This window comes from Alosa sapidissima, chromosome 14 (genome assembly GCF_018492685.1).
Source record: "Alosa sapidissima isolate fAloSap1 chromosome 14, fAloSap1.pri, whole genome shotgun sequence".
NCBI lineage: Eukaryota > Metazoa > Chordata > Actinopteri > Clupeiformes > Clupeidae > Alosa > Alosa sapidissima.
In genome coordinates this window covers 35032930-35048683 of record NC_055970.1, presented here as the reverse complement: position 1 = coordinate 35048683, position 15754 = coordinate 35032930, and the positions used below count along the sequence as shown (strand labels likewise).

The 15754-nt window shown below is 38.2% G+C and overlaps 1 protein-coding gene across 2 annotated transcripts in view; it reads left to right on the top strand.

Annotated features, from left to right (window-relative positions):
* cenpt (centromere protein T) overlaps positions 1–15754 on the top strand; it is a 71247-nt gene that overhangs the window by 36992 nt on the left and 18501 nt on the right. Inside the window, exons 6-11 of one of the 2 annotated variants that reach the window (XM_042061051.1) lie at positions 331–376; positions 4658–4800; positions 7734–8459; positions 9382–9507; positions 10679–10772; positions 15518–15676. In XM_042061051.1, coding sequence (XP_041916985.1) covers positions 331–376; positions 4658–4800; positions 7734–8459; positions 9382–9507; positions 10679–10772; positions 15518–15676 — 1294 coding nt within the window. The remainder of the gene's footprint in view (positions 1–330; positions 377–4657; positions 4801–7733; positions 8460–9381; positions 9508–10678; positions 10773–15517; positions 15677–15754) is intronic. The other variant, XM_042061052.1, reaches the window with a different exon arrangement.

Sequence of the window (15754 nt, the reverse complement as noted above, 5' to 3'; positions counted from 1 at the left end):
ATCTCAAAACCGGATTATGAACATGCTTTGCCATAGAGATAGAAAATGCGCCTGCTGATTTGAGCATTGTCAGCGACGTGCTCCCTGCTCTTTTAGCATTCACTGTAAGTCTATTCAGTGATGATGCAAATAAACGGTACCAATTAACGTAATTTTGCCTTCAATGAAAAGTTGTTAACTAAGTTACTGTAAATAGACCCTAGGTTGTTTTTACTCCGGAATTACACTTTAAGGCAGCACCGGTTTCTTGATCAGTCTGCTATACTTTTGCATACAATTGAAATCTTAAATATGTTCTTATTACTTATTTCATGGCCTGTTTGTTTGCAGAAGCAGTAGCAGAACCTGATGTACTGGAGGATTTCTCTTCAAACAGGTGATCCCTTTCATAAAATTAGGAGTCCAGTGTTTCCCACAGATCTGAATTATACATGTGGTGGTAGCCGTCAATTGTAGACATGTCTCTCTTGTAAATGAGATGCCTGAAACTGTGCTGCTCTATTTTTGAGCCACGGTTCGGTTTATTCCTGGGATTTCTGATGGGAGTGGTTAGGTGGTAAGTAAATAATGGGGAGGGGGGTTCTTGGCCTAAATTTAATCTGTTTTCATGCTTAGTTTCTCATAAAATGGCACTAGTGTTGATACCATACCATAGTCATGATACCATAATTATCTGGAAAAGAAAGGATCCAGGTGTATTGGGTCATTTCTGTTGAATTTGGTGCACTTTTGTTGTGTGCCGGTCAATTCTGGGTTCATCATCAAAAAGTGCTTACATGTTTATTACAATGCATGAAAATGTCGTCGTCGTCGTCTTCTACCAAAATTTCTGCGTCTAATTGAGCTTCAACCGTTTAATGCAGAAACTACTTTTTGAGATTAACATAAATCAAGCTTATTATGACCGCTGCTAGCGAAGCGGTCATATAATGATTGTTAAATTTTTAAATTTGTATTTATTTATTTTTTTTCCCCCACCCCACACCGGTGCACATGAAATTTCGTGGGTATGTAGCCCCACTAGACTTTTACGGAAAAATTTCGTTTCGTCCCCGGGGGCCGCCGAACCGCAAAAAAAGCAGTTTTTCCTAAATGACTACCTGAACCGTGGCACTGAGGATGAAGAATCTTTTATGGTATGTTGGTCTCAAGGGCCCACATCAACCTGGCCCATAATCACTCATTTCTGATTTGCCATTGTAGATGACGGTATACACATGCGCACACACACAGAGGCACGCACATACTATCGGTATTAGAATGGCCGATACATAATTACAAATTCAGTAGGATTAAAAGAAAGCCAAATACTCTTCATCATCATGGCTGCATTTCCATTATTTGGCGATACGTAGTCGTTTGTCTACTAGATGGCGCATCGTTGCAGTGAGACGTAATTTTGTTGGAAGTTAAAAGTGGGTTGGAAAAACAATGGACGCTTCCTACAAGGACCGTAGTTTACCGCAGAGAACGTCTAATAAGGATAGGAAGATGTACACATGAAATATAATTCCCATTTCTTCTTGAAGCCGAAATAAATCTGAGAATTTTTTTACTACAGGTACGTTAATCTTATATCAATAAGGACCTAGGTACAATAATGTTACCGTTAGCGTTGGTTGAGTGATGGAGGCCAATTTGATTGCTTGCATTTGTGGAAAACTATAAATGCTATTATACCAAGAAAATTGATAGCAGCACTGTAATTGTATCTTTCGACTGTCATTTGTTGCACGTGCTACAAAAATCATTCTGTGCAATGGAAGATTTACCAACGTTACACCGGTCTGATACAGTTTTGCCTATACATGCGTGAGACTGAGACGCCTGTTTATTTGTTTTAAGTGCATGCAGGGTGTGCGAGGGGAATCAATGTGCTTTGATTCCAGCTTGGTAGTTGTAGTCTGTGAGATTAAAAAGCACGTGTGTGTGAAGTATCCAAACAATGACACCTTCATTTCATTATGGCTGCTTTAGCAACATACCTTAAGCTACTGTGTAGTGGGTCCCATTTAGAAGTGGCTACTTCATTCGCGCTTTCCTTGACTCCTGGAGCTGCGTGAATTTTATTACAACTTTTCGCCACGATATGGCAGTTTAAGTCCACTTGATGCTGTAAGGCGTAAGCCATTGGTTTCCAAAGGAGATTTTATTTGTGTCGCCAGCATAGCCTATTGACAATTTATGTTGTAAATAGGCCTACCTTATAGGCCTACCTGTAGCTTAGGGAAGCTAACAGCTTTCTATAAGAATCTAGTTTGATAGTTACAGTTTTGTCATAACTCCCTGATGCATTTTTTCATTTAGAATAGCCAGAGAGTGGATATCTCAATCGGAAAATTAAACAATATCGGGTGCCTATGGACTAGGCTGGGTGAACCCAGCCTGATCTGCCCGCTATTTATTTTTTGATTTCTTAAGATTGAGCTTGGTCTGGTGAAAGCCAGACTAGCCATGGACCTCAGTTACACAGTGCAAGGGAACATGAATCAGCCTATATTTGCACGAACAATAACGGACAACAGCTCTTCAACTTTGGCCCCTTAAAATGTGTAGGCCTATGAACAGTCTAGCAACGCATTTCATCAAGGCCCATTTGGACATGTCAGTTATTTGCACCACTGGTTAGATGTAAAACGGCATTTTGTTTCAGACTACTGTAACTTACTTTATTGTCAATGCACAAATTATCACATGAACTAAAGATGACTAAAATCTTATGTAGAAGAAGAAACATTCACAAAAAATCCATCCATCCAAAAATTACCTTTTGTTTTTGATAGCTGTTGAAAACTGCATGGAACTGACAGAGATGTTTTTGTTTATTAATAAATAAATAAAAATATAACATTATGCTGATACCTTTTGCTTTTCCCGAATACAATGTAGCCTACAGGTGTAAGTGACCTTTCATCAATCCAGTTGCAATGGATGAACTGTGATGAACTGCCCTACTTGTGATTGTTTAGAAATTTTAAAGGTTTTATAACAATGCTACAACTTCTTTGGCTATTCTACATACCCTGGGGCTACATACCCACGAAATTTCATGTGCACCGGTGTGGGGTGGGGGGGGAAAAATAAATAAATAAAATCTATTCACCTTTTCAGCGCCAGTAGGCTACTTTCTGTGCAGCTGCACACACACACACAGGCATGCCAAACAAGCATACACAAAAGTTTCAAGAGTGGGGGATGAAGTAAAAGATGGAGACAAATTGTATGATAATAGTATGATTTATTTTCGCGGAACGGATGTACAGGACTGAGCGGCGGTCATATGTCGTACCGATATGCGGTACATCTAGTTTTTTCCCATAGACTTTGCATGGGCACTATGACGTCATAAAGGGCTAATTAAACTGATTAGCACCTGTACCAACTGTCAGCTGCTCAACTATGCCCCCTCAAAGAGCCAGTTAAACTAATTGCACCTGTATCAACTGCTTTCTGCTCAACTAGACCAACTCTCATTTTTAGAGTGCATCAAAATAGTTGGATAGTTTAAATAGTTAAATTATTTAATAGTGAAATATTGTAGTGATGACTTTTATTTTGAAACAGTTGTGGGCAGAGGAAACAATTGAACATGATCTGTAGTCTTAAGAGAGCCAGATTGAATGCTTAAATCCTGAGACCGAGTAGATAGTTTAAAAGTTGAATGTAGATAGTTTAAAAGTTGAATGTAGATAGTGTAATGGATGTTGATGGACAGAAAGTTTAATGGATGTTGATGGGCAGATTGTTTAATGGATGTTAATAGATAGTATAAAGGGTGGACGAGTGAATTGTCTGAAGAAGATGGATGGGTAGAAAGTTGGAAAGAATGTGCCTTATATCCTTGTAGAATGGAGAGACACAGGGAGAGAGTTGGCCTAGTTGAGTAGAAAGCAGTTGATCCAGGTGCAGTCAGTTTAATTGGCTTTTTGAGAGGGCCTACTTGAGCAGCTGGCAGTTTATACAGCTGCGAATCAGTTTAATTAGCCCTTTTTTTGGGGAAGCCGTGGCCTACTGGTTAGCGCTTCGGACTTGTTACCGGAGGGTTGTCTGTTCGAACCCCGACCAGTAGGCACGGCTTTAGTGCCCTTGAGCAAGGCACCTAACCCCTCACTGCTCCCCGAGTGCCGCTGTTGTTGTTGCAGGCAGCTTACTGCGCCGGGATTAGTGTGTGCTTCACCTCACTGTGTGTTCACTGTGTGCTGAGTGTGTTTCACTAATTCACGGATTGGGATAAATGCAGAGATCAATTTACCCTCACAGGATCAAAAGAGTATATATACTTATACTTTTTGATGTCTTAGTTCCAATGCAAAGTCTATGGGGGGAAAATAAGCTTGTTTTTTTGTTAATATCTCAAACGTATAAAGTTTACAGAAATGAAAAGTACATTGTAATGTTGGTCTTAAAAATGACACCTGTGCAAAGTTTGAACTTTGTAGAGTCTCTACATTAAACAGTTGAAACTGAATTAGACACAGAAATTTTGGTTAGAAGAAGAAGAATAATAAGAAGACTTCAGATAACAGAACGGTGCATTTTCATGCACTGTAATTAAGGGCCCCTAAAAATATGCACGGTTTTGGCATAACAAGGGGAATGTGAGCGTATTTTCAGTGTTCCATGTTTTATAGTGTTCACCTTTTTTCCTCTGTTTTAGTTCACCCAGTCTTACTCTAAATACACCAAGCCTTCACGTGACCGCTCAAAGAGGGCACCTGCAGCGAAAACCAGTCAGTCGGGAACTAGTTACTGAGGAGGTGTTTGATAAAGCTGTCCACATCCGTTTGCAAGAATGTCCTGGTAGGTCAATCATCTTATGCTTTGGTATAATTAAGAAAATTTATTTTATACAGTAAATATGTAAGATTTGTGTTTTAGTTATTTAACGTTTTTCCGAGTATAAGTCGCTCCGGAGTATAAGTACCGTATTTTCTGGACTATAAGCACTTTTTTTATAGTTTGGTTGGTGACTTATAGTCAGGTGCGACTTATATATGAAAAAATATATAATTGAACATGTTATTAAATGTTAATTCATATTAACTGGCATGAACCCTACTTGAAACATTACCGTCTACAGCCGCGAGAGGGCGCTCTCAAATGCACAAGTTCTGTGCACTTTCAATCAGAGATTAGTGCTTGCGCTATGCCTGAAACACACGTGCATACCTAAATCCTCAAATTATGTCCGGGATTCTATTTATAGCCGGGCCTCAGATTCTGACAAATAAAGACCAGTAATAATTTTGTTTCAATATAACTCATAAAAGAGCTCTTCTTAATATTTTATATTGTTGGTTGGTTTAATATTGTTGCCAATGAAAAGTCTTGAAAATTGTCCTACACCATAAGTCTCCAACAGTTGCAGTCGCATGCCGCCCACTTCTGAGCTTGCCAAAGGCTGAAGCAGTAACCTACATTTAAACATAATTGTTGCTGCCAGGAATTTTATAAAAAAGTAAATCATGCATAATTAAAAAAAAAAAAACTAAATTTAGGCTATCGTAGACCTCTTTGGCTATACGGAATAAGGTTTCCATTGCAGCACAGCACACGTTCCATGGATAAATGAAAGCGGATGCCTTATCTCGCAATTAGCGGATGGAAATCCCGACACACTTTTTTATACATCAAACTTAATAGTGAACCATCAAATACCCCACAGATTTCAGTGGTCATCAGTCCCGATATTTATCAATATAATCAAACAGTCCAAACGTAAATTAAATCCCAAATTGAACATCTGCTTTTGATAGCCTACCGGTATACCGCTCTAAACGAAAAGTAGGCCTATGTCTCACAATAAAACGCACCACGTAAGAAATAAAGGCCTATAGCTGCTTCGAATACAAGCCATGGACTTTTATTATTATGGTCAATACTTAATAACTTATGCGCAGTACCCGCAATCCCACGCTGAAATGTAGGCCCTGGTTTTAAATGTGCATCTTTTTTTCTCTCGCTTTCTCGGAGGTGGCTAGCCGAGCATTTGTTCTGCTGCCAGCTTGTGCCAATATATACAGTAGTTCAAAATGCTTGATTGCATTGCATGTGTCCAGTTACATAGTCTGTCTGTTCTTGGTTTTTGTGAAATAAATTTCTAAATATCACCTGTTTGCTGCAGCTTCGGTCTGCATGTTCGCTACAGCTATAATTTGTATATTGCAGCCAATACGTCAACTGGGCTAAAAGGCATGTTAGGTTACCTTTCCTTCTCTCACTGCATTCTCAGAATATCATCCTGTTCCTCCTATATAAGATGAATTCGGTGGATAGAAGAACTAATTTCTTCAATCTTTGCATCTTGGCTGGCTAGTCTAACTTTCCGCTTTTTCTGCGCGCTCTTGGATTTGATAGAAGCGACTACTAGCAAGTCACAACGCGAAACTGCTAGCGTTAACGGGAGGTGTAGTTTTTATGCTGCATTCGCGACGTGATTCTATGGTTTGCACAGTAATGTTTCTCGATATTGCGTTGTATTTTGTAGACAAACATTGACATGGTTAGAAGTCATTCGCAATCATTTTTACTCGCGAGTGAAATGGGCGCACTGTAGAGCCCTGTATGTGCCCAATATTTTTTTTTTCTGATGGCCCACGGATCTCGATGTCCCCTTTACACTTGCTTATAGAGCCCGAACGGTAGTAATTACGTTACGTTGTTACAGTGTAGTTGACTGTCTGTCCTTTTAACTTTTGACAATGTGACTGAAGATGTATTTCTTTAATAGCGTGACGGTTATAGCAGTGAGACGTATCATCTCTCCCCGGCCTGTTATTTTGAACGCGTATGTTTACAATTTGCAGTATGACGTTATCCATTGCTAAATTATGGCTCATCATAGACTAGCTAACCACAAAGCTAGCTATCAGTGGAAGACCCCTAACGTTAACATTAATGAGCTTGGAAACCACAACGAACTTTTCTATTCTATTCTATTCTATTCTGCCTAAATAAAGTAATCATTACTGTATTGAACTGTATTGAACATTTATACATAGAGAAAAAGTATCAAACGTAGCTTGTGCATAAAAGTTAGCTTTTCTTTTACACGTGTGTGAAATCCAATGACGCCAAGTGTGCGTTTCAGACTGTCGTTCAGCCGCAGCATTAACGAGTTACATAATGGATTTAGATCACTAAATAGTAGTTTTTAGAAGGCAGGCAGCAACTGATGATTGAAAATGGTTTGATGTAGCTTGATGGAAATAATTTTAAAAGTGCAGGTAAAGGGATAAGCAAGCTGACATTGTAATTATAAGGTAGCTTATAAGGCAATAGGGACTAATTATTACACACGCACACTCAAACATTTAGGAGTGACCTTTATCTTGTTTAATGATAATACAAATGATGATGATAATTACAAAAAATAATGATGACATTATTACTAAGTCGTTCAAAGTTATATTTATGAAGCTTACCAAGTCTTTGATCAATTTTGATGTTCCTCTGTTCCACTGTGACAATATTTAAAAATAATCAAGTTTTTAAAAAAAAATGCATTATCATATTATTTTAGTCAATACTCATAAATAACTACAAATAACTAATGTTAGGGAAATCTGTTAATGTTTTGTTGCGCGTTTCTGGAAAAAAAAAAAAAAAAAAAAAATATATATATATATATATATATATATATATATATATATATATATATATATATATATATATATATATATTTATATTATATTATATTATATTATATTATATTATATTTCTCTGTCTTGTAGAGCCATCTGGGATACTTGCAAGCAAAATGGAAAGAGACTCTTCCTGGCAAGGATTTACTCTTGGCATGAGTGATGTCACTGTTCCTGACTTAACTACTGATATCATAATGAACAAAACTGCACTTTACACCCAATCCCTCTCCCGACCAGCCACAGTTGACTGTGTGGAAGAGTTACAGACAAATCCCTCTGAGAAAGAAGAGTTGGAATATATGAAACAGACTACCATTACAGAAGTGGGCTGTACATATCCTAATGAGATGGTTCCTGAGACCCAAGAGGAGGAGGAATTTGTGTCTGGGACGACATCTGAGATTACACATATGGATGACCCGGATCATGTGAGGGTAGAGCCTATGTCCGAATGCAAGGTCCAGGATAGCGGGCAGGAGGCTGAGAAACAGCAGTTGGACAAGTCAACTGCCAACTCGAGTGGTGTGATCCCTGAATCTCTGAGTCTGGTGGTTGAGGAGTTACAAGCTAAGATTGTGGAGTGCTATGATGGAACAACTCTGACACCGGCCATTGAGTCAGAAGAAATTGAGAATGGATCTGAGGTAGTACAAATGGCTAGGGGTTTGCCTGATGATAAGGAGATGGACACCCTACAGTACCCAGAGCAAGTTGTCCACAATAGTGTGTACTTTTCTGAACATGGGGCCACGTCTGAAGTATCTACAAAAACAAGGAAAAGCGGTTGCATGTTTAATGTTGGAGCAGAAAAGGGTAAGTCATATGATTTATGCTCTCTGAGGTTTCACCACATTTTATTTGTACCTGCACAGCTTCTTTGTAGGAAGAGGAAATCATAGCGTTAGTGCTTATCCACAGGTTTTATTTATTAATGGTTAGACATCCCTTAATACAAGAAGTGCTTATGACGTATAGTGAGGGAAATGAGCCTCAGTCATCTGTACATCAATATACAAAAAAAGCTGCCATCAAAACATGCATTCCTGGAACATCATCCAAGCGCTCTGGGCCCCGGATAGCGCAGTAGGTGTAAATGGAGAGATAGTAGCGTCTTTCACTTGAGGAAAGCAATGGCAGAGATGGAGCATAGATCTGAATAAAAGAAGCCAAGTAAATAGGGGACAGAAAATAGTTCTTAGGAGGAGGACCTAAAGGGCCCACTATACGTGCATGTGTGATGTCATAATTACCATGATTCCATTTATAAAGGGGGAAGATGTCCAGGGTTGTGAATACTTTTTCATAGGCATTGTAACATGGACCAGACTTTATCCAGGGTTTTTGGTTGGGATATTTCAGTTTCATAGTTGCCTCATTAGCATAGTAAATTGCAGTTATTGAAATTTGCCTCTTACGATCAACACTGCGTCCGGGTGTACAAGTGTACAGTCTACAATGTGTTGGAAGGGGAACCCATGGGGAATACATGCTGAGAGATCACTGGATGTCATCAGCATATCATTGAAATTCAGTTTAATCTAATTAAATTCAAAACACTTTTTGTAAACTATAGAAAGGAAAGAACATGTCTACGAATTGTTAATGGTAAATAAATAATTATTGGTAGATAAATAACTTTACATGCTTTTTGGCCTTTTCATAGCATTGGGAATGTATTGTTGTTGTCTAATAGCAATGTTTCTGTATTGTGTTAATGAGGTATTTCCTTTCATAGATTATGTGCAATTGAAATGTAAAACTGGAAGGCAATCAGATCATGTTTTGGATCCTGACTCTGCTCTGCCTTCTATGCTGTCTGAGAGGACTAATGAGGAGTTAGAAGAGGAGAATGATTGCCAAGGTTAGATGCATTCCACACAGCTATTTGTGCTGATTGCCATTTGTTTAATTTACAGTGTGTCTAATATACAGGAAATTATGGCAGTGTTTTATGCATGTGCAGTGACTGTTATTGCAATACTTCATTGGGACACCAAAACCATCACCATTACCTAGGGTTGCAAAGGGGCAGAACATTTCTGGTAAATTTCCGGAAACTTTCCATGGGAAGTAAAGATGGGGAATTTTGAAAATATTCCAAATTGGAAAGTTTAATGGAATTAAAAGAAATTATGGGATTTATTTGGAGTTTTCAGGAATTAACTGGTAATTTTGGGTAATTCATACAGACTGTTTCATAAACAAACATTAACATTTTGTTTCATAATAAGCAATATGATTTGTTTGTTCGTATTTTCGCTTGGCATACAAAACTAGCTAGCATGTTAACGGGAATCCCATTATCTGCCTATATATGGTTTACTAGCGTGTTAAGTTAGCAACTCTGAAACCACTGAACTGCCCAAGATACACGACACCACTCAACAACAAAATCCGATTGGTTGGAACATCACTTTGTCCAGTTAGAATCTCAGAAAATGGTAAAACAAGTAAAACAATATATACAAAATAATGACACCACATAATACCCCAAACCTCATAGATTATGATTATTTATGAAGTTGTTAAGCTTAATGAGAGAGGCAATATGATTAATCGTCCCATTAGAGCTTATGCAAAATGGCGTACACCCATTTAAATGAAAGAAAATGACAAGCTCATAACTGGGCAACTCTGTTCGCAAACTTCCCTCAGTTTCACACCAGTTATTCCCACATGAGGTGACTTTTTCGCTGGGAATTGTTTTTCCTATGCACATGAACACACCATAGGTTTCCATTATGTCTAGTAGCCTATGTTGATCGCTGTGTGCATGTGATTGACGTATACAGGGTAGAAAGTACCCTGTTATAGACTAACTTGCCATATTAAAAATTCCCAGTTTATTCCTATTTATTCCCGTTAATTCCCATGGAAAGTTTCCAACTTTGAAAATTCCCGGAATAACACTGGTATAACAGTTATTATTGCATGATATGTTAAAAATAGTTATGCATAAATACATTTCTGTGAAATAACTAAAGCATTTTGTGAAACACTGAACTAAAAACTATGTTTCTAAATGTGTGTAGAGTTGGCTCAACAAACACCTGTTTTTGTGAGACAGAGGAAGGAGGAGCCAACTATTGCCCTGTCCCCTCCAGTTGTTAACAGCGGGAATCCCAGGTAAATTGATCAAGTGGGATCACCGAAGACTTGAGGTGTAAACTTGCCAGTTTCTGGAAAGGGCCAGTGATGTCCCATCTCCCTGAATGTTTTCATGTACTTTTTTTGTTACTAGGTCAGCACTATGCAATTTTTGGTCTTACACTAGCACGCCAGATACAGAAAATCATAGATATACTACTCACAGCCTTATTTGCACTACCAATATAGTAGTAGTATAGTATTGTGTGTGTATATATACTCTTTTGATCCCGTGAGGGAAATTTGGTGTCTGCATTTATCCCAATCCGTTAATTAGTGAAACACACTCGGCCCACACTGTGAGGTGAAGCACACACTAATCCCGGCGCAGTGAGCTGCCTGCAACAACAGTGGCTGCTCGGGGAGCAGTGAGGGGTTAGGTGCCTTGCTCAAGGGCATTTCAGCCGTGCCTACTGGTCGGGATTCGAACCGGCAACCGGTTACAAGTCCGAAGCGCTAACCAGTAGGCCACGGCTGCCCCTAATTTACTAACTGGTGTCTTTTGCCAATATAGTCAGCTATGTTGTCATTTTTGCAGTGTGTTCTGTACGGAACGCAGAACTGCATAGTGGATATTTTGGATGGCTGTTGGAAACCACACATTTCAGTCCTACACATGACTATATATACTGCTCAAAAGGGAACACTGCAATCATACACTGGATCGGTACTCTGACACTGTTTGGTTCTGAGCACAAGTAAAACTTTTTGAGGCGAGTGTTTTATTTTGCAAGAACTGTCAGACATTCTGTGAATGTAGTTTGAGAATGGAGGTTTCAAAATATGTGTTTTAACAATTGTGGAAAACCTAAGGGTTCCCTTAATTTTTTTGAGCAGTATAGTATATACCATCAAAATGAATTTGAAGAGGTTTAGTCCAGTCATTTTAGGAGAAAGGGTTGAACAAATTGCAACACAAGCAAACTTAACTGATTTTGTATCCTCAATATGTCCTGAGTAAGGGAAAAAAAGCCCCGAAGAATCCCAATAGGGGAAAGTTTAGAAAAAGACCTAAATATACCCTATTCATGCGCCTATACAGTATTTTTCTCACGCAAATAGGGGGGAAAAAAATTAACCTTCACATATCACCATGAAAATTACTGAGTTGATTACTTACATCAAGACAAACAAAAAATGTATTATAAGTTTTTTGAAATTGTTTGTTAACATGGGCAAACAGGGCATAATGTAATTAGCTTTGAGTCACTATACATAGTATAGCTAATGTATAGTGACTCAAAACTAATTGCAACATTTGACAAACAAATTGTCCAAGACATGGAGGAAGATAATACATGTCTTAACTGGTATTATATATCATCTAGAAGGTATATGCTTATAGAAAATATATAGATAATGGTGTTTAATTTGTTTTCCCTGGACAGTATAGGCCAAAATGTATCCACTTTACACTAGATTCGCCTTTACAGAATAGAGGGCAATGTATTGTGCATGGCATAGAGGAAGATGGGAAATGTCTTAAATGGTGTTATATCCCCTCTAGAGTGTATATTGTAACGTGACTAATCTGAATCTTTTATTTTTAAATTTAGAGATTCAATTGTCTCTGGGGTGCCAGGCAGTATTTGCTGCCGATTCAAATGTAGGTCACCGGTAGAGCGAAACTATCACACAAATCAAACAACACAAACACGTTTTATAAGTTTCAAATCATATATTGTGATAGTTTAAATTAAACCAAAAATATTCATACACAACTTAAATAATCGATATCCCTCCATACAATCAAAAACAAAAATGCTATTTAAACAAAAAGGGAAAGTATGAAAGTCTGAGTCACTGAAGGAAAGTGAGTTGTGGAATATGTTGAATTAGTTGTATACTGGTGGAAGGGAAACGTGAACTCGGAGATGAGTGTTGAGTTACCAGCGGGAGACTAGCCAGGGGAGCTGCAGAGTAGGCCTACGACTTGAACCAGGGATCTTCGCAACACCGCGACAAGAGAAAGGAAAACATCTTGCCATGCTGCCGATCCATTCCGTCGTGCGCAACACAAAGTAGTTTGAGCCGGTCCTATTTTGCTCAGGATCCGCGCTGCTTCATAGTAATTCCTCAAAGGGATTAATCCACAACGGTACGATCCAAGGAATCCAATGTAACTTATCCAGTGTGAATGTTCTGTTTTAAAATGCTCCCGCCATGTCTCACATGCCCTCGGTAACTACTCTCTCCGATAGAGCTTCCTGTAATTAGCGCTCTCCCTCTGCAGGTTAGGCCAAGCAGCCTTTTATCGTCAGCTGACTGCGTGAAGTTAACCTAATTGGCGTTTAAGCAACCCGGTTGGATAAGCCTAAAGTAATACATTTTTATTATCAAGAATATGGAGCGGTCCGCTACAATATGCTTATAGAAAATATGTACTTTATGGTGTTTAATTTGTTTTCCCTGGACAGTATAGGCCAAAATGTATCCACTTTACACTAGATTTGCCTTTACAGAATAGAGGGCAATGTATTGTGCATGGCATAGAGGAAGATGGGAAATGTCTTAAATGATGTTATATCTCCTCCGGAGGGTATATGCTTTCAGAAAATATATAGTTTAGGGTGTTTAATTTGTTTCCCTTAATAGTGCAGGCCAAAATGTATCAGCTGTTCACTTGATTCGCCTATACAGAATAGAGGAGTATGTGTTATGCATGGTATGGAAGAAGATGGGACATAAATTGATTGATGCTATATTTCATGTACAGTGCATATACTTTTAGAATATGTATAGTTTTGACTGTTCTATGACTTTGGTAAAACCATGATCCATGCATAGGCATGCATTGTTAATTATTAATTTTAAACTATATTTATTAGTATAGCATTTTTGCCAGATGTCACAACAATAGTCACACTTGGAGGCTAACTGCAGTTATCCCGTCTGCACCCTTCTGTCGAATTAGGACATTATCATGTCCATCTTCAACTTTGCCTTCACAATTTTCCTGCGTTCACTAACATAAACATACTGTGCTGTCCGATTATTGTTTTAGACAAAAATTGTGCAAAGTAAAGGTGCATCATACAGGCCCCTCTGATTGGACAGACAGTATATCAGTCAACCCCTGGGCAAGAGGTCAATTACTATAAGACTTGCAAAATGGACTGATACTAGTGTGATATACTGTATGTTTCAGTGACCAAAACCACTTTCCTAGGCTGAATAATGCCTAACTATGTGTTTGTACAGATTACACATTGTGGAACACTTACATGCAAAAACCCACTTGGCTCTATTTAAAGATTCAACAACCATTTCCACTGATTCAAAGGGCCACAATGTAAAAATAGACACCAATTTTGCAACAAACCAGTATGAAATAAGCCAAAGGAATTCACTCTTTGAAAATAAAAAAAATGTTCCTCAACAATGCAAGATTCTAAAATTCCATGTTAAAGGTCCAGTATGTAGGAAATAATGGAAAATAAACTGTAACCATTCCAAAAATGATCACCATATGTTGTCAGAGAGTAAGGAAACACGATGAATTGAAGTAATGGCTTATTTGACAACATTACTCTAACCCGTAAAACCCCGTAAAACCCATGAAAAAAAAATGAGTTACGGGGCGGAATTTCTTGGAATTTTCGTTTATGTTTTGAACGATTAATTCTAGAATAGCGTATTAATAATGGGCTAGCGCGTCGTCCTATTTGGGTTGCCAAATTAGCAAAGGCCAACTGTCAACAGCTGTCAGTAGTCATGAACGCCCACGAGAGGCAGGCAAATTTTAATTTCCAAAATTAAAACAAGAAACAAATTAAGTGGACATCGGAGGAGCTTCCTGAGATGGTAACGTCTTGGTCAAACGAAGAATATCAAGTCTGACGCAGAGCTGGCCATATTTCTCCACAACAGACTAGGCTAAACTTCATCTGCATCGCTAACTTCAGCTAAATATGTTACGAGGTATTTTTTGTTTTCACTGTTTCCGTAATGTGTAGCTGGGACATGGTTGGAGAAACGTTAAAGCAGCTGCAGGTCCACTAGCTAAGTCTTCATTACATCTGGCAACCCAGAAGAGGCTCGCGTCTGGTAGTCTTGAGAACGTTAAACAGTGTTTTGATTTTGGCCTACAGAACGTTCGGTAACAATCCTATAAATCGCACCTTTAAGTTGGATGGGGTCAGATATTCTTTAGAATGTGTATTCTACAACATTCTAATTACAGTTTTGTCAGTATTTGCTGAATAATAATGCATAAAACAACCCTCATTTTAACATATTTCAACCAACTGGATTTTCATGGTCTTTTACTATGGTGTAAAGATCAGCAATTGAAATATTAAAATGTGAAAATAAATTCTGTTGCAATTAGTTTTGAGTCAGACCTTTGCCTGGACTATTAGCTCTGTTGTAGTATGTATACAAATTAACTATACATAATTACATTATGCCCTGTTTGCCCATGTTAACAAACAATTTCAAAAAACGTATAATACATTTTTTGTTTGTCTTGATGTAAGTAATCAACTCAGTAATTTTCATGGTGATATGTGAAAGTTAATTTTTTTTTTTCCCCTATTTGCGTGAGAAAAATACTGTATAGGCGCATGAATAGGGTATATTTTTCGAAACTTTGCCCTATCGGGATTTTGGCTTAAAATGACTGGACTAGTTACTAAATTGGCCTGTCCCATTTTGTTGCTTTTAATGACCAATTGTTGACGTTCATGACTTAACTTTACATAAATAATGTTTTTGCTTGTCAGACCAGTTGCTGGTAAATCCCAACCTCACCAAAAAAGAAGACCTGCTGTTGATCGAATCCTCAGAAGAGCCATCCTTCCTAAAACCTATGTTCTGACCATGTTCAGACACTTTGCAAAGACCAAGGTCTCCAGTGATGTCTATCCTGTTGTCAATGACATGTGAGTAATTTTATTGGGGGCGAAGCTTCGAAGGCACCCATTGTGTTTCTATGTTTTCTTCCCTATTATTATTATTAC